Below are 19197 nucleotides of genomic sequence, written 5' to 3'. Positions count from 1 at the left end.
TCGAGCCGTGCCAGGTGGAGGGTCTGCTGGCTGGGTGCTGGCAGGCTTGCACCTGGCACGGGCACCGTAGCCAGACCGTGCCTCTTTAAGGGCTCCGGGGCCGGGAGGGGGGCAGACAAGTTTCCCTGGTGGTGCCCAGAGTGGCCACCAGGGAAAGCTGGGGAGGGCTATCCTCCCACTAGTTCGAATTAAGTGGCTACACAGCCCTTAATTCGAACTAGCTAATTCGAACTAGGCGTTAGTCCTAGTAAAATGAGGTTTACCTAGTTCGAACTAAGCGCTCCGCTAGTTCGAATTAAGTTCGAACTAGCGGAGCGCTAGTGTAGCGCCTATCAAAGTTAATTCGAACTAACGTCTGTTAGTTCGAATTAACTTTGTAGTGTAGACATACCCTCACTGCTTTCATGGCCTCTCTTTGTAACAACAGATTTCTTTAACCAAACTTGAGCTAACTTTAAATCTCTAATTTTATATTTATTCTACAGCTACAGTGAAAGTTGCTCAGATTGTGGGACAGGAAAATAGGAGGCCTGGATTTTATACCTCAAGATATAGGCAGATTTGCATCTGGCTAAAATTCACATGAGACCTATGTAACAGTATTCAGGCAAAGTCCACAGTAACGGCTTTGTCACTAGCTACAAGGTGCCAGAATTTCACCTGGTGAGTTCTGCCTGAGTAAGAAGGAAATAAGAATCACGCATGGTAAACACAAGAATTTGCTTGAAAGCAGGGACAGCCTGAGAGAGAGTGAACATGTGGGTGAGAGCCAGAGGGAATCAGATTCTTTGTCTGTACAGATTACTGGGGCCTGCGCCCCCTGCTCCCTATGCTCGCCAATGCCCCTCTCAGTTGGGGAGGGCCTAGCCAATGACGGCTCGGCTCTTCCCCCCTCCCTCCCGGCTGCTGGGGAAGGCCCAGTCCTGAGGCCACCCCGGTCCCGGCTCTTTTCCCCAACCCCAGCTCTTCCCCCGCAACCTCCCAGCCAGCCCTGGCTCATCCCCCTTTTCCCCAGCCACTGGGAGGGCCTGGCCTTGAGGCCACCCTGGCTCTTCCCCCCTGGCCACCCACCTCCCGGCCAGCCCTGGCTCTTCCTCTCCCCATCCCCTAGCCGGTCCCAGGCTCCCCTGGGACCGAGGCTGCCCTGGCCCTGGCTCTTCCCCCCACCCCTCGGCAAGGGCTTAGGTCCGAGGCCACACTAGCTCTAGCTCTCCCCCCAGGTGCCAGTCAGGCTCAGACAGCAGAGGGGACCCAGCCTCAGAAGCTCGTCACCAACAGCACAGCTGGAGCAGCCCATATGGAGTAGCTGGCTCCAGCAAGTGGCTGAGGGAGGAGGGGCTAAAGAGAATGGGACTTTTCAGCTTAGAAAAGAGGAGACTGAGGGAGGATATGATAGAGGTCCATAAAAGTATGAGTGGTGTGGAGAGGGTGCATAAAGAAAAGTTCTTCATTAGTTCCCATAATAGAAGGACTAGAGGACACCAAATGAAATGAATAGGTAGCAGGCTTCAAACTAACAGAAAGTTCTTCTTCACAAAGCAAATAGTCAACCTGTGGAACTCCTTGCTGCAGGAGGCTGTGAAGGCTACAACTAGAACAGAGTTTAAAGAGAAGTGAGATAAAGTCATGGAGGTTGGGTCCATGGAGTGTTATTAGCCAGGGGATAGAAATGGTGTCCCTGGCCTCTGTTTTGGAAGGCTGGAGATGGATGGCACGAGACAAATGGCTTGGTCATTGTCTTCGGTCCATCACCTCCAGGGTTCCTAGTGTTGGCCGCTGTTGGCAGACAGGCTACTGGGCTAGATGGACCTTTGGTCTGACCCAGTACGGCCGTTCTAAGCTGAGGGCTCAGGGTCGGGGGTCTCAGTGGACCACCTTGATTTTCATGCAAACCTGCTCCTGGGTGGCCAGGCTGGCAGCTATCCTGCCCTAGACGGCCACTTTCCTGTGCCTAGTGCGGAGGTCGTGGATGAGGTCCACGATATCCGCACTAGACCAGGCGGGCGCCCACCTGTTGCAGACCTGGGCAGGCTTCCAGGAGCCGCCAGCCTGGTCCTGGGAAGAGGCAGAGGGCTGGGTGGCAGCGGGTGGCTGGCTCGTGCCGTGCCAGGTGCAGGGTCTGCTGGCTGGGTGCTGGCAGGCTTGCACCTGGCACGGGCACCGGTGCCCGTGCCCCTTTAAGGGCTCTGGGGCTGGGAGGGGGGCAGAAGAGTTTCCCTGGTGGTGCCCAGAGTGGCCACCAGGGAAAGCTGGGGAGGGCTAGCCTCCCACTAGTTCGAATTAAGTGGCTACACAGCCCTTAATTCGTACTACTTAATTCGAACTAGGCGTTAGTCCTCGTGGAATGAGGTTTACCTAGTTCGAATTAAGCGCTCCGCTAGTTCGAATTAAGTTCGAACTAGCGGTTTGCCTGTGTAGCACCTATCAAAGTTAATTCGAACTATCGTTTGTTAGTTCAAATTAACTTTGTAGTGTAGACATACCCTCCCTTATTGTATTGGTCTATACTTGTTTTTATTTCAACAAAACAAGTTATGTATCATATAAAAATAATTTAAAAGTACCTTACATTTATATTTAAAAATTATAAAAAATATTATATATAAGCAAGTAACAATTTTACACATCAAATTATTGTATTATATTCAAACAAGACCTGAAAAATATTATACAATATATCTACAACATAATCTATAATAATAAATAATTACGACTTTCTGACAGAAGTACATCGGTGGCCCTGAAAGCTATCAGTTTTTGTTTGTGTGGCCCTCAGTAGGCTTCGAGTATGACCTGGCCTACACCTATGCAGGGGCGGCCCCTCCATATAGGCAAACTAGGCGCTTGCCTAGGGCGCCAAGTTAAATGGGGCACCAAATGGTGGCGCAATATCATTGAGGGGTTTGGAGGTGGGGACGCCGATTGCATGGTTCGCCTAGGGCGCCAGTTGCTGGCAGCCAGTTTAGTACCGCCCCTGCACCTATGTACAGCCTAAGGCCACATCTACTCTCTGAGGTCATGATTTCACCCTAGATACTGTATGTTATATGCTTTATGTGACAGTCTGTCTTGTCCAAATTAATTCCGTTTTCATTTTCTGAACACTGGCAAAGATGCATTTTCAAATTAAGCCAATTCTGTTCTGTTAGACTGGCACATTGACTTTAACAGGGATGTCATGATGTAAAAGAATAGAATTTGGCCCATACTGCTTCGATGTTGGCACAAAAGATTACTTCACTCACATGTAAATTATGGCTGTTGTTTCAAGTGTCTTCATCAGTGGCAGCCAGAGTGCTGACTCAGGGACATTTGACAGTCTTGTTTTAAGTACAGGCAGTCCCCGAGTTACGCGGATCCGACTTACGTCGGATCCGCAGTTACGAACGGGCCGTTCCTCTCCCTGGTCTCCAGCAGACCAGGGAGAGGAAGCAAAGCAGCGGAACACGTGGGCAGCAGACAGGGCTGTCCGCTGCCCACGCGCTCCGCGGCTTGGCTCTGCTTTGCCCCCCCCCCCCCGTCCCCCTGGTCTGCAGACCAGGGGGACAGGGAGCAAAGCAGAGCAAAGCCACGGAGCCCGAGGGCAGCAGGACAGCCACAGCGCGTCTGGGCTGTCCCGCTGCCCCCGTGCTCCTTGGCTTTGCTCCGGACACCTGTGGTACAGCAGCTGGGGCGCTGCTAGTTGGTCCCGTAGCGCCGCTCTGGGCGCTACTGGACCAACCGGGCAGCACCCCAGCTGTTCTGCCCCAGGCGTCCTGATTCAGCCACTGCTGGTCAGATTCAGCAGCGGCTGAATCAGGACGCCTGGGGCAGAGCAGCTTGGGTGCTGCTGGGTTGGTCCAGTAGCGCCGAGGAGAGGCGGCACTACCGGACCAACCCAGCAGCACCCCAGCTGCTCTGCCCCAGGCGTCCCCAAGTCAGCCGCTGCTGAAACTGACCAGTGGCTGACTACAGGAAGCCCCTGCCCCAGGCTTCCTGGAATCAGCCGCTGATCAGTTTCAGCAGCAGCTGACTTGGGGATGCCTGGGGTTCTTAAGTTGAATCTGTTTGTAAGTCAGAACTGGCGTCCAGATTCAGCCGCTGTTGAAACTGATCAGTTTCAGCAGTGGCTGAATCTGGACGCCAGTTCCGACTTACATACAGATTCAACTTAAGAACAAACCTACAGTCCCTATCTTGTACGTAACCCGGGGACTGCCTGTACTGATTTACATTTGAGACAACACACTGTAAATGTTTACTCAGATTACGACCGTAAGCATTAGTCAACAATTCTGTAGGCTGCTATTTTTGACTAAGTTCTGCTTCTGGAAACAAAATACATCCTGGAAATTCTCAAACAAATCTTTAGCTATATCTCTACAATATTCTCTTGCTCCCCACCCTAACTATAAGAAAAGGAAAATCTACTAACAAACCATCCACCAATAAGTATTCCAGCTTCCTCTGATCATGGAATAACTCTTGTCCAGATGAAACCTAGCAGCTAGTTAACATTCTTTTAGAAACTAACATCAAATGTATTGGGTTCAAAATACCGATTTAACTACAAGAGTTAATGAATCAGAGTCGTTAAATGGATAATCTACCCAAAATATAATCACACTGATTTTAGAATTTTTTTTATATTGTTAGAAATAACAACTAAGATTGCTATAACTAAAAGAAACTACAAAGGGAAATGATATTTATGCTTGTCATATGTTAACTTTGTGCCTTTGACAACACTTTGGCTGCGTCTAGACTGGCATGATTTTGCAGAAATACTTTTAACGGAAAAGTTTTTCCGTTAAAATTATTTCCGCAAAATTGCATCTAGACTGGCCACGGATGCTTTTGCGCAAAAAGTGCTTTTGCGCAAAAGCATCCGTGTCCAGTCTAGACGCAATTTTGCGCAAGAAAGCCCCGATTGCCATTTTAGCTATCAGGGCTTTTTTGCGCAAAACAGTTCTTCCCTGTCTACACTGGCCCTCTTGCGCAAGTATTCTTGCGCAAGAGGGCTTTTTCCCGAGTGGGAGCATGAAAGTATTTGCGCAAGAAGCACTGATTTTGTACATTACAAAGTCAGTGCTCTTGCGCAAATTCAAGCAGCCAGTCTAGATGCACCCTTTGTGTATAGTCAGTTTCGTTGTTGTTTCTCATGTGCAGTTTTCCCTGATATTTGTGCAATGCTCTTCCACAGGGGAGAGAATGTTATTTATTTCTTCATTTATTTTTAATTAGGAAATTGTGATCCTAAAATCATGAGAACTGGCAGGGAAATTCAGGCAGATGCATTATTTATAGCTACATTATTGCAGAATTGTCTGCATTTCAATATGAACGTTCGTAAGAACATTTTGTATCTATTATTAATTGAATTTTGGTAGGATCCAGGGGTCCCACCATGCTCAGTATAATTACACTGAATAAGAGAAAATTCCTGCCCAGAAGTATTTACAGTCCAAGACTCCCGATCTTGCAACACTAGAGAAATTCTTAATCAGAGAGTCATAGAATACTAAAACTAGAAGGGACCTTGAGAGGTCATCGAGTCCAGTCCCCTGCCCTCATGAAAGGACCAGGCACCATCTAGATCATCCCTGCTAGATGTCTATCCAACTTGCTCTTAAATATCCTCAGTGATGTGATAGAGATTCCACAGTCTCCCTAGGCAATTTATTCCAGTGTTTGATCACCCTGACCATTTTCCCAAAAGTCTAACTTAAACCTCCCTTGCTGCAACCTTCCTGTAAGTTTTATTATGAGCCATTCCATTGATATCAGTGAGGCTACTCACAGTAGTAAAGAAGAGCAGGGTTCAGTATGCAGGCTGCCCCATGGAGAGAGGACTACTCCAGTCCTCTTTCACCGCAGCAACTCGAGGTCAGGTGAGAAGCACCTCTCCATGGCCACTGCAGCGGGCACATCCAGGGGAGGGGTGCATGTCCCCAGATGGGCAGGTCCAAGCAAGTCTGTCCCCTGTGCTCCTCAGCCAGAATGAGGAATGCAGCAAACTGTGCACTTTCCCTTCACTCCTGATGAAGGGAAACAGACTAGGGATGTGAAGGACTAGTCAACAGACTAGTCAACTAGTTGCTTCCCTCTACTCTTGCTGCCTCTATCAGAAAGAGGCAGCAAGGGGGGTAACAAGAAGGGGGTACTTCAAAAGTGGCAGTGCTGCGTGGAGCCTGGGGCCAGACCCAGCGTTCCATGTGGCGCTGCCGCTGGGGTGTCCCTCGGGCTTCATGTTGTGGTTCAAAGCAGCAGCAGCAGCGCCATTTGGAGCCCGGGATCAGCTGGTGACTCCCCTGCTGACCCCAGGTTCTGTGTAGCACTGCTGCTTTAAAACGCTGCATGGAGCCTGACGCCAGGCTCCCCATGGTGTTTCAAAGCGGCAGCAGTGCATGGAGCCCAGAGTCAGCAGGGGAGTCCCCAGCTGATCCTGGGTTCCACATGGAAATGCCGCAAGGAGCCAGACACCAGGCTCCCCATGGTATTTGACAGCGGCAGCAAATCAGGGAGTCCGGGGTCAACGTAGGGAGCCCAGAGTCCCCAGCTGACCCTGGGCTCCACACAGTGCTTTTGCTTTTGAAGTATAGCAACTGCCCAAGGCGAAATGCATCGACTATTAGATTAGAAAATTACTCGTAATTTAACATCCCTAAAACAGACAGCAAAATTCCCCAACAAATGGGTGGAGGAGGGGAGCTTCAGCAACACCATGTAAATCTTCTAGTACAAGCAGAGCTAACAGAGTGAAGGTTCACAAAAAACATGTTAGTGCCATGATTTTTTGTAACTTTGTTTTGATTTTCATATGATTTTCATGGGGTTTTTCTGATTTTACATTTTACTATCTCCATTAAAGGTGTTAAAGGCTGGCAGGGAAGGGACGGTAGAGCTCAAAGGAAAACGAAAGAAGGGAGATGGGAGAAGAAAAGGAAAGAGAGGGCAGTTGGAGTTATGTTGAAATACTGAGGGTGATGGAGCAACAGCCAATGAGCAGAGGGGAAGAAATCTAATGTTAATCCATTGTGCTTGTTATCTCCCACACTAGTCAACACTTCCCTTTTAATGTCTCAGGATACATTTACACAGCAATATTATTTCAGAATAACTGACATTATTCCAAAATAACAAAGAGCGTGTCTACACTGCTAGCCATTATTTCAAAATAATGTCGAGCTGGGGACTTCTTACTCCAACTCTTGTAATCCTTGTTTCATGAGGAGTAAGGGATGTTGAAGGAAGAGTGTTTTTCCTTCAACATCCTGAGTAGACAGCACCAAAAGCCACTTCAGGTATGCAACTGGTGCAGCTCAAGTTGCATAGCTTCATTCAACTTTTGTTCTGCTGTGTAGACATGCCCTCAAACAGGTAGCCATGTTAAGTTGTAACTTAAAAAAAAATTAAAAAGGGTACAGGACCACTCTTTCCCCCCCCCCCACACTTTTAATGTATTTTACATAGAGAAGATAATTACAATACCTGATTTTTATATTGCACTTTTCATCAGTACATTCCCAAGTACTGTGCACAGGAGGGCAGTATCCTTTACCCCATTTTACAGATGGGGAAACTGAAGTACAGACGTGACCCAGTGATCAGAGGTGATGTTGTTGCCTCATCTCAAAAAAGATATATTGGCATTGGAAAGGGTTCAGAAAAGGGCAACAAAAATGATTAGTGATTTGGAACAGATTCCACATGAGATTAAAAAGACTGGGACTTTTCAGCTTAGAAAAGAGAAGACAGGGAGAGAATATCATAGAGGTCTATAAAATCATGACAGCTATGGAGAAAGTGAATAGGGGAAAGTTATTCACTTGTTCTCATAATCTAAGAACTAGCACTCACCAAATGAAATGAATAGGTAGCAGGTTTAAAACAAACAAATGGAAGTTTTTCTTCACACAGCGCACAGTTGGCCTGTGGAACTCCTTGCCAGAGGAGGTTGTGAAGACAAGGACTTTAACAGGGTTCAAGAAAGAACTAGATAAATTCATGGAGGTTAGGTCCATCAATGGCTATTAACCAGGATGAGTAGGAATGGTGTCCTTAGCCTCTGTCACAGGCTGGGAATGGGTGATGGGATAGGGACTGCTTGATGATTCCCTGTTCTGGTCACTCCCTCTGGGGCATCTGGTATTAGTCACTGTCGGCAGACAGGATACTGGGCTAGATGGACCATTGGTCTGACCCAGTACGGCCGTTCTTATGACCCAGTAGATTAGTGACAGAACCAAGAACAGAACTCAGGTTTCATAAGCCCCAGACCAGAGCTCTACCCACTAGGTACACTGCCTAGTTCCATAGCACTATGCTTGCCTTAGAACATAAACAGAAAAAAAGATGAAGACTTGTCCATGCACAACTGATAATGGGTGCTATTAAAAGTACATACCGATTTTTTCCTATATTTAACTTACAAGATTAAATATTTATAATTTGTCTGGTTGCAACAAGGATGCCCACTCGTGGATAGAGCCCTGCAAATCCACAGATGCAAATATCCCACAATTCCTTTTTGCAGATATTGGAGCAGGTGCCAGTTCTACAAACCCCTCAGCGGGGAGGAGTAAAACAACTCCCAGGCCCTGACCACACTCCCTGGGAAGAGCGCCAGGTGGGACAAGCATCCAAGGACACAATCAAACCCACACAGATGCTCCTCTTGGCTGCTGCCAGGGTGCGGATGCACGTAACGGGTAGGGAGAGCAGATTGTGGATTGGATGCACATTGTTTCCAGAAGATGAGGATCACAAGCAAGTGCACACTGAACCACCAGCCTCCCAATCCCTGAAGCCTTCCCCCCTTCCTCCTGTCCCCCAGAAAACCAAGCCGGGCCAGCCAAGACACTAGGCTGGACAAGTTGCTGGGCTGAGCTGCCTCATGCCCCTGCCAAATACCACCCAGGCCGGCCACTTTCTTGCTTCGTCCCTCCTCATTCCCTCTTCCAAGAGGAGTGAAGCAGTGAGCAGAGGTAACTTCCAGAAAGGAGGCGGGGGAGAGGGGCGAGGGCGGTAGAGTGGGCAGGCCCACCAGAGCCCAAGTCTCCCCTATTACACCCACAGTTTCTCAATAGGTCTGGCCCCAATTCAGCAAAGTATTTAGGCATGAGACTAGTGCCACTGAAGTCAATAAATTACTTGTGCTTACAGTCAGGCTTGTGATGAAGTATCTTGCTGTGTCTGGGGCTGAGTTTCTGACGATTCTTCCCTTATATAACCTACGTTTTCTCGTTTCCAGTCTCCTCTTGTGGAGGTGATGTGGCCGAGGTTTGTCTCAGCCCAAGAGGCTACATTTTATAATGTAGGTAAAATCCCTTTGGGTGTATTTAGGGTTGTGGGAAAGTGATTTTGTTTTAATTAAAACTAAAAAAGTTTAAGCATTTTTGGCCCACCAAAAATCAGAAATGCTTACACCTGCCACCCCAAAAAGAGCCCTCTCCAAACTTGTGCTACATAGGGAAGGGGCTATTTGCTAAAAATGGGAAGATATAAAACTTCTTTAAAATGTGCATGATCAAAAGAGTTGCCTGTCTGTGAGCCCAGTGAACATTTGCTAAAATTTTATTTTTAAAACAGAACCGAATCTCTGTCCCCCTAGAAACATTTCTAGAAGGAAAAGCACATTCTTGGAGCCTAGCAGAGTCAAGGGTTACCATTGGGACAGTATAAAACAGGAGTGGGAACCTCAGGCCTGGGGAGGGTGCGGATGCAGCCCCCAGGCTGCCTGGATCCAGCCCAGAGGCTCAGGGCTTCCCCCTCCCCAGCATTGGGGAGCCTGTGCTGGTGCTCCACACACACACCCCTGCCACTGCCCCACAGCAGGGCTGGAGCACATGAAATCTATTAACTCTGGGTCCGCTAGGTTCTGGTGTGGGAGGGGAACATGGGAAGTGTCTTTCTGCTTCTCAGTCAGTGGCCACATCAGTGAGGGTTTGTTCATTTTATTTATTTATTTATTTTCCTTCTTACTTGTGTGCAGCCCTCAACTAGTTTTTCTGTGGGTCAGCAGCCCCCGACCCAAAAAACATTCCCCACTCCTGGTATAAAATAAGGAAGATCCGAAATTACATGAGATATACCATAGTCTGTGTTATACAGATGAGAGATGATTGTAAATATGGCACCTCTGTCCTTCAAGTCTAGGAACCCCATTGAAACATCCATTCTCCAACAGTATGTAAACAAAACTGCCACTCCCACCATTTTAGGAAAGCAGCAATTTTTGCTGCATTCTACAAATTCTAAACTTTTCATTAAAAGGAATCAGGCTTCAATTATTGTTGTCATCTTGATTGAGGAGCAGCCAAATGCCCTCAACACCTCAGATGCCCTCAACTCACTGACATGTCCGCAAGGTTTGCTTTCCAGCTACTTTTTGTGTTACCTCATCTTTGTAAAGTTATTGTAGGTGCATTAGGTATATAGCTACAAAGACCATAAAGCAGCCTGTGCCCTTCCCATCTCCTGTTTTTAAATGATTATAAAGAACTTTGAACTGACACTACTCTACAACGCTATCCAGTAAGACAGCTGCAGACAACCTCAAACATTTTAAAGAAAAAACACTCATTTGTAATCTCACAACCAGAATTTTTCACTTGTAATCCCATACCCAGAGTTCCTAGCGCGCTAGAAATGGAATGGATTAATTTACACGGATTAAACAACCCGTGCTGCCTATACCATCCAGCTTCTTAACAAGCTTTTCAGAGATGTTCGCGGGGCTGTTCAGAGGAGAATGCAAAGGGAGTTCCGCTGCCGGAAAAAGGTGATCTGTGCCCCTAGCTCTGGGTTTCCCACCTGTAGAGCCCAAAACCCAACCTGTGTCAGCGCGCACAACTTTTGTAAAGTCCAAAGTCCCATAACTCTGCCCGCCGACAAAGGAGATCGCAGTCTCCCAGGCCTGCCCACGCCCAGGTTTTGCAAAGGTCACACGACGGCGGGGAAAGAGAAAGCCGAGAGAGCAGAAAGCTGCCTGGAAAGCGGGCCTGGGAGCTTTCCTGGGGGAGCCAGGACGAGACAGTTCCGAGGCTGCCGCATCTCCTGCTCCCCTGGCGGCGGGGGAAGGGATCCCAGCGGATCCCTGCTGCTGCCTATGCCAGGCACTGCCCCCCGGAGAGCGCAGGGGCTCCTGGCCCCCAGACCCGAAGCCCCAGCGGGGCGGCGCAGGGGAAGCGCCAGGCGCGGGCGGCCGAGGGTGCCCTGAGTGGGGGAGGCTCCAGCACTAGGGCGCCGCAGCCCCAGCGGTCCCCAAGGGAGCGGAGCGCGCGGCCGGCCCAGGCCCCGTGCAGGGGAAGCGCGAGCAGGGCTGCGGGAGAAGGAGCGAGGCAGCCCCTTGCGCAAGTTCCTCACCTCGTGGTGGCCAGCACGGCAGGGGCCGTGCCCTGCTGCATCCTGCAGTCCCGGACCCCAGGAGGGCTTCCCCGCGAGCAGCCGCGCAGGGACCCCGTGCGGGACTGGCACCGGCCTGTTTTCCTGCTGCTCTGCCCCACCAGGGCGTTTGCTTCAATTGCAGGGGAGGGGGGAAACAAGCAAAAAGGAACCGTAGTCGGCAGGATTCGAACCTGCGCGGGGAGACCCCAATGGATTTCTAGTCCATCGCCTTAACCACTCGGCCACGACTACCGCCTGTAGGAAGTGGCGTCTCAACATGGCTCTACAAATTCCTCTGTTATGTGTGTACTTTCGGCTCATTGGAAAGATTTCTTTCATTATAAGTATTGTTGGGCCACCCACTGAAAGAGAGTGCTCCTCTATTCTATTTGCACTTTAACTAGTCCCCTCTGCCGGCCTTTAAAAATCTTAGTGCCTCCTAGTGTCGTTACCTTTCATAAAATAATCCACTCTCTAAAACGAAGCATAATAGTTCTCAAGGTATTTGTCACTGAGTCAGGCACCCATTTAAAAACCTTTGCCCGCTGATAAGATACAGAATATTGTCAGCATGGGCCATTCACCAGTATTTGTATCTATTTGCAGTTGTGCACGGGGGGACTTTGTGCCCGACCATGATGCACTTTTTATTTGGCACCAACAGTAGCTGAAGGAAGGGAGTGGGGGAGAACTAAGAGGAAGGTGGGGGGTGAGGCAGGGAAGGGGCTTGTGCTGATGAGTGGAGAGGAGGGCACCAGGGCAGGAAAAGAAAGGGGAAGGCACCAAGGGGCAGGGTGGAGGAAAGACAAATGCCAGGGTGCCAAGAGGAAACAATGAGGGGAAAGGAGAGGGGGGATGGGAAGGTGTCAGTGGGGGTAGGAGAAGGGAGGGGACAGGGTGATGCTGGGAGAGAAAAGGGGAGGAGCAATGGGGAGGAAGAGGAGAGTGTGCCCTGAGAAGAGGGGTTGAAAGGAGGGGTGGGCATGAGGAAGGCGGGGGTTGGGGCAAGCCTTGTGTGAGGGTGCAGAGGGGTGTGAGGAGAACTGGGGCAGAGGGTGGTGAGGGGGTGGCACCAGGGAGGAAGAGAGTAAAGGGGGCAGTTGTTGGGAGGGCAGTGAGGAAAGGGGGAGGCACCAGAGGGGTGCAGGGATAAGGGAAGGTGCAGGTGCCAGAGGGATTGTGGGGGTGAAGCAGAAGGGCAGACACAGGGAAGGGAGAGATCGGGAGGCAGGGTTGGTGGGTAGAGGGAAGTGTTGGGGGGGGAGGGTCAGCTACAGATGACCAGAGGGGCTAGAGGAGGAGTGGGGGAAAGGAAAGTCTGTTGGAGAGGGTGACAGGTCCCAGGAGGGATAAGAGATGTGAGAAGGGCAGGACCCTGGACAGCAGAAGAGGGTGAAGGGTGGGGGGTAGTAGCAGGCACCACGGGAGCAGACAGGGCAAGGGAAGAGTGGGAGACATGGCAGCAGAGGGGAAAGGTTTATAAGATATATGTTAATAACTTAGGCGGCACACATCCGAACAAACACCATGACCTCAACATTGGTGCACAAGACAAATCTCACTCCGCTTATGGATGGAAAATCTTAGAGGGAAAACTGAAGCACACCCCACATGTTTACATGTATGACCAAGTAGTCTTTTAGCCACATTTTTGTCTCTGATTGATTTCCTAAGTAATCCAGTTTATTCAGATTGATAAAATTTAAAAGAAGCTGGCATCTTGCCATCTGAGGCAGTAAAAACAGTGCAGATTGGAATCTTAGAACAGCAGACATCTGCTCAGGCATCTTCCTACACTTCCTACACTTCCTAGTCAGCCAAATTATATCAACAAAAAATAAATTGTAGTGATGGTGAAGATTGCCAGTCTGACGCTCCTAAAACTAAAGTTCTTTGTTTGTCCACAGGCAGCCATACTGTAAGCTTCCCTTTCCTGCCTCATCTGTGACTTCTGAAGGGTCTGACTTTGGCTAGGTGTACACTGCAATGCTAAATCGAAAAAAAAAAAACCCGCAATTTGCGGTATGCAAAGTGCGTATCTTTTTCTGATTTACTTTTGAAATAGGCTTTTTTGAAATTTGGCGTGGCTACACGGCACCAAATTTCAGGAAAAAAGTGCTCTTTCGACAACTCGGTTATTCCTCATAGAACGAGGTTTACAGGGATGGCAAAAGAGCATGTTCGCTTTTTCAAAATTTTTTTTGGAAAAGTGGATGTGTTCCTTGGAGGTGGCATTGCTTTTCCGGGATACCTCTGGTATCCTGAAAAAGCAATGCAATCTAGACATAGTCTTTACCACACCAGGTAAGTATATAGTATTCATTCAAAGATTCCAAGGCCAGACAGGACTAGTGTGATTGTTTAGTTTGCCCCCCTGCACAGCTCTTCCCCAGAATAATTCCTAGAGCACATCTTTAGAAAAACTTCCAGTCTGGATTTAAGCATTGGCAACAATAGAGACCCAACCATGGCCCTTAGGACCTTGTTCTAAGGGTTACTCTCAAACATTTACACCTTCTTTCCAGTCTGATTTTGTTTAGCTTCAACTCCCAGCTATGGGATCATGTTCTATCTTTCTCTGCAAGATTGAAGAATCCATTATTAAATACTAGCTGGACTTACCCAGCGTTGCTCAGGAAACAGGAGGAACAAAATTTAGAAAATTTAGAAAAGGAGGGGACCCTGAGCTAGGGGACCCCCAGAGCCACAGACCCTGGGGGCTGATGGCTCCTGGCCCACACCTGACCCTGTGAGAGCAGCAGGACCCTCCTCCCCCCAGGACCGAGCAGCCAGCCCCCAGGAGAACAGTACACAGTCATGAGGCCAGTAGCAAGGGGACTTCTCTTTGCAAGGTTGGCTCAGGGATCCACCTGCCCTGCCATGGCAAGCAAAAGCTCAGAGCTCACATCTAACCCTGATGGCTGGAACCAGACACAGAAGAGCCCCACTCATAGTACGAATAGCAGCCGGCTGGCTTCACAGCAGTGTAACGCATCGAGGGTTTAACCTGGTCCGCCCTGCGCTGCAGCAGACACACGGATTCCTTCTGCTTGGATAAGCCCAGCGAGCTGAGCAGAAAGGCTGGCCGGCTTTGGTTTTGGTTTCTGGAGTGGGGGGAGTAGCAGGTGGGGAGAGACCCCGGGTGGAGGGGAGGTTACACGTGGGAGGGGTGCCCCAGCTTGCACCTGGGGCTGCAGGTGCCACAGGGGGCAGGGCAGGTGCCCGAGCCATTGTGCGCATAGGGGTGGGAGCAATGCATGCCGGGAGGGAGGGGGAAGAAGGTCGGTTATGTAACCTCGCAGGCGGGAGGGGGCAAGTCCCAGGAGGCTACACACGGGAGGGGCACCTCAGCTCGCGCCCAGGGCCGTGGGGGGCAGGGCAAGACCCCGATCGGGTCCAAAAGTACCTTAAAACCTTCTGGATGAAAGGTTATCCCATGCAAACTTTGGTTGCGGTAGCTATTACAGTGTCCAAGTTATTAGCATACAAACTTACATTCTCCTTTATATATTAGATAGGGTGGTACTTGGACAGATGTGGTGGAAGAAAATCAGATTCTCTGTCTATGTGGGGCACAGGCTGGCAGTTAGGGAGATGGCGAGGGAAGAGTGGGGAGGAGCGGGGCACTGTCTGTGTGGGGCACAGGCTGGCAGTTAGGGAGGTGGTAGGGAAGGGAGAGTGGCAGCGTGCAAAGGAGCTGACCCCCGCTTCCTCTTCCTACTTCTCTCTCTCCCCTCCCCCCCTTGTGTCTGGACCGGCACCGGTTTTAACCATCAGTGCCGTTTTCCACGCCGGCATCCCTGCTGAGCTCCTGCTCTCCCTGGGTTCACCTGTCCGCCGGTTTGCACGCTGGCTGAGGCATGCCTGCGCTGTGAGGACAGTTCTCTGCGCGACGTCTCTGCGCAAGCACCACAGGCCCAGAACAGCGGCGGCCTAGGAGCACATTGCTGCCGGCAGAGCTAGTGGGGGGAGGGACCCTATCACACCCTCCCACAATACTTTAAAACCTTCTCCTGGAAAAAAGGTTATCCCATGCAAAGTTTGGTTGCAGTAGGTCTTATAGTGTCCAAGTTATCAGAGCACAAACATACAAACATTCTCCTTTATATATTAGACTTGTTCCCCATCTAGGTACTTACAGACTGTAATCAAGTCACCCTTAAACTTCTCTTTGTAAAGCTAAATTGAGTGTCTGTCTTGTGTTTGTTGCTATGAAGCATATGGTCTACTATTTAATCATTCTCATAGCTCTTCTCTGAAACCCCTTCCCCCATTTATCAAAATCCTTCTTGGATTGTGGATGTCAGAACTAGAAAAAGGTCTACCAGCTGCAGATCGCATAATTGCTGATACAGAGGTAAATTACTCTCTACTCCTACTTGGGCAGTAGATCCCATTCATAAATTATTACAAAGCAGCACCACATCCATCACAAGTTCATTAAACATTTTGCATATAATATCTGCTCATCTACGTGTTCCAGGTTTTTTCACAATATGATAGCCTAATATATTGCAGCCTCAAGGCTATCTGAACAGATGAGTATAGTGTCAAAAATCCAATAGAGCTCATGCAAAGCACTACTACTCCCTTCTACAATAAGCCATCATTGATTCTACGCCTCAAGCAATGACTTTGGATCCCATTCCATTCCATTCCCCCAGTATCTTTCAGACTGCAGCACCTGCAACCCAGCTAGCAGGGAAGGGAAAGTACATCACTCTCCATGTTTCAGCCTTGCCAATTTGTGTGAATCTCAAACTATTCAGGCTTTATTATTACGTAAAGCCTGACAGAGGAGAATCTCAGCTTTCATGTAAAATAAAACAGGCAAGTTTCTAGCCCTCACAATTACAAAGAAATACTTGACAACGTGACTCCTAAAGGCTCCAATACCAGAAGGTAAATGGAAGGAACTCCAAATGTATTATTTCTGAAAATCCCTTGGTTCTGAGGGAGCTGACTCCTGGTGTTTAAATGCTTGAGGGTGGCAATATTGAGATTTTAAAATAGACACATATTGGTTGTGGTATCTGTGTGATAAATTACAAAGGCATGTGTGATTGACAGATGGTTCTCCATTTCTGAGAATTAAGTTAACGTTGAGATGAATTTATTGTTAAAAAGAGAGTACAACATGACACATAATTTTGTCAATTACAAATCTAAATATCTTGGAAGAAACCAGAACCTTTTCTGCATTCTTTCAGGGATTTATGTAATAAAAAAAAACCCACGCCTTATCAATATTCAGTGTTCACTTAGTGTGCATGTACACTGCACCGTAACTGAAAATAAGATACGCCATTTGCGCTACACAAATTGATTATCTTAGTTCAATGCTAGCTTATTTCGTCATTTGTCATTGTCTCCACAGCGCCAAATTTCGAAACAAAACGGTATTCTGAAATGTCCTTTACTCCTCGTAGCATGAGGTTTACAGGGACATCGGAATAACGAGCCCAAAATAGCGGGCTTACTGTGAAGACGCGAGATAGCTATTCTGGGATACTCCTATATCCTAAAATAGTATTGCAGTGTAGACATAGCCTTAGACTCTGCCTTTGGAGTCATATGAGTATGTGAAAAATTCATTTAAAAATAAAATAGCAAGTTTCTAGCCTTTCTAGATGCTCAAAAAAATTGGAAAATCTGACTAGATTCTAAAAGCTTAAGATCTAAAAACCCAACAATAAGAATCGCACATTTCTTATTTTTAAAAACAACTCAGACTTGGGGGTGTCACTCTAGATATTTGAATACGTGGGGTTGGCAATACTGGTCTGGTGATTCATGTACACTGTGATGCTCTCAAGGGTGTCTGAGTACCCCCCTAAGGACAGTTAAAAAGCAGGGGACAAACCACAAACTGGCTGTCAGTTCTAAACATAGATATCACCACATGCAAACTCTTCAAATACTTTAACAGCCTTAACCCAGAGAGCCCCTTGGGTACTCAGGTCTGTCTGGCCAGCCAGATGAGCACATGTCTGTGATAGATGATCCCTTACACTAAGAATTGGAGCAATATTCAAGTTCAGAAAGTGAATAAGGAAAAGTTCCTATAACATAAGAACTAAGGGTCATCAAATGAAATAAGTAGGAGGTTGAAAACACACAAAAGGAAGTATTTCTTCACGCAGTGCAAAGTCAGCCTGTGGAACTCCTTGCCAGAGGATGTTGTGAAGACCAGGACTAACAGGAAGTGGGTCTGGCCCACGAAAGCTCATCGCCTATTAAAGCATCTTGTTAGTCTTTAAAGTGCTACATAGTTTTTCCTTTGTTTTAGGCTTCAAAAAAGAATGAGATAAATTCATGGAGGTTAGGTCCATCAATACTTATTAGCCAAAATGGGTAGGAATGGTGTCCCTAGCCTTTGCTTGTCACATGCTGGAAATGGATGACGGGCGAGGGATCACTTCATTATCTATTCTGTTCACTCCTTCTGGGGCATCTGGCATTGGCCACTGTTGGAAGACAAGATACTGGGCTAGATGGACCTTTGGTCTGACCCAGTATGGCCATTCTTATGTTCTTATGTACTCCTGATCCCAAAGGACCAATCACTTCCCCTTGTCAATTTCATTTTAGGTCTTACCCAAAAGTCAAGGCTAATAGCCAATCCTATAGCAAACTATATGAAGATTTATTAAATAGGAAAAAGAACAAGAAGTCCTGTGGCCCCTTCGAGACTAACAAAAAGCAATATACAATAACAAAATAGTCAATAACAAAAGTCATTTCATGAGCTTGATTCTCCTCCTTTGTCATGTCTTTCCTGTTCAAGATACCCCTTGATTAAAGAGCATCTTAGTGTTGAGATGTGAATGCACTGGATGTGTAAACTTCATGATAAGTAATGAAGGATTATTTCTGGCTATCACATTGTGTTTACATTATGTTTGCCCATCACACGAGACTGGAACCTTGGAAATGTCCATGATTAAAATTCACAGACTCTTTTTGCATTTAATCAACAAACGAAGAGTTCATGTGCTAAATAAAATTACCTTCCAGATTGCCTTTCGCAGAAAGATGATATAAGAATCCATACAAATGGATCCAGGGATCAATCCTGTATCTCTGAACTGTTTTGGATTCTAAAAACACAACAAGAATACAGAAACCCCCAAAATTACCTTGGGTAACCCTGAGGAACTCTGGGAAATCTAGTCAATTACTACAACCCTATCAACATTTTGGACTTACAGACTGATTCACCTGTTAAAATATTACCTGCTTTAATCTCTCAGTCATTCTCATTTTTTTTCTAGAGTAATACATCTTTAGTTAGTTTACTAGAGAAATTGGCTGCCAGCGTTATCTTTGCTGTCTGGCCTCTTTTCTAAGGGTACGTCTACATGTGCTCCCTAGTTCGAGCTAGGGATGCAAATGTGGCCGACCAAAATTGCTAATGAAGCGGGGATTTAAATACTCCTCAAAAAATGAGGAGTAACATTAGTTTGAACCAAGGGGTTTGATTCGAACTAACGCGTCCCGGAGCGCACTTCCTGGTTGAATCACCTGTTGAGCGGCATAACGCGAGGGCGAGATTATGCTAATGAAGCACAGGATATTTAAATCCCCACTTCATTAGCAATTTCGGTCAGTTACATTTGCATCCCTAGCTCGAACTAGGGAGCAAGTGTAGACGTACCCTTGCAACAGTCTGCCCTGACCATGTTACATGCACAAAGGAAGCAACTGGAGTTTACTGGAAGGCAATGTTAGCTTTGACTTGACGGCAATTTAGATTTTTCTACACTCAAAAGCTTAGCCATAGTGTCTTAATAAAGGAGTTTAAGTCAGGTCAGTCTGATGTTTTGCAGC

At 47.7% G+C, this 19197-nt stretch overlaps 1 protein-coding gene and 1 non-coding gene across 2 annotated transcripts in view; both read right to left on the bottom strand.

Moving 5' to 3' along the window:
- HS1BP3 (HCLS1 binding protein 3) overlaps nucleotides 1-11506 on the bottom strand; it is an 86066-nt gene extending 74560 nt beyond the window's left edge. Inside the window, exon 1 of the mRNA XM_075923430.2 lies at nucleotides 11347-11506. Coding sequence (XP_075779545.2) covers nucleotides 11347-11387 — 41 coding nt within the window. The 5' untranslated portion in view covers nucleotides 11388-11506. The remainder of the gene's footprint in view (nucleotides 1-11346) is intronic.
- Nucleotides 11507-11537: 31 nt separating this feature from the next.
- On the bottom strand, nucleotides 11538-11619 carry TRNAS-AGA (transfer RNA serine (anticodon AGA)). Its single transcript has one exon. It is a non-coding gene; the product is annotated as a tRNA-Ser (tRNA).
- Between the last annotated feature and the right edge of the window lie 7578 nt (nucleotides 11620-19197).

This window comes from Pelodiscus sinensis, chromosome 3, assembly GCF_052426305.1.
Source record: "Pelodiscus sinensis isolate ZL-2025 chromosome 3, ASM5242630v1, whole genome shotgun sequence".
NCBI classification, from domain to species: domain Eukaryota; kingdom Metazoa; phylum Chordata; order Testudines; family Trionychidae; genus Pelodiscus; species Pelodiscus sinensis.
Note: the sequence above shows the minus strand (reverse complement) of the source record. Positions and strands in the feature narration are given on the sequence as shown.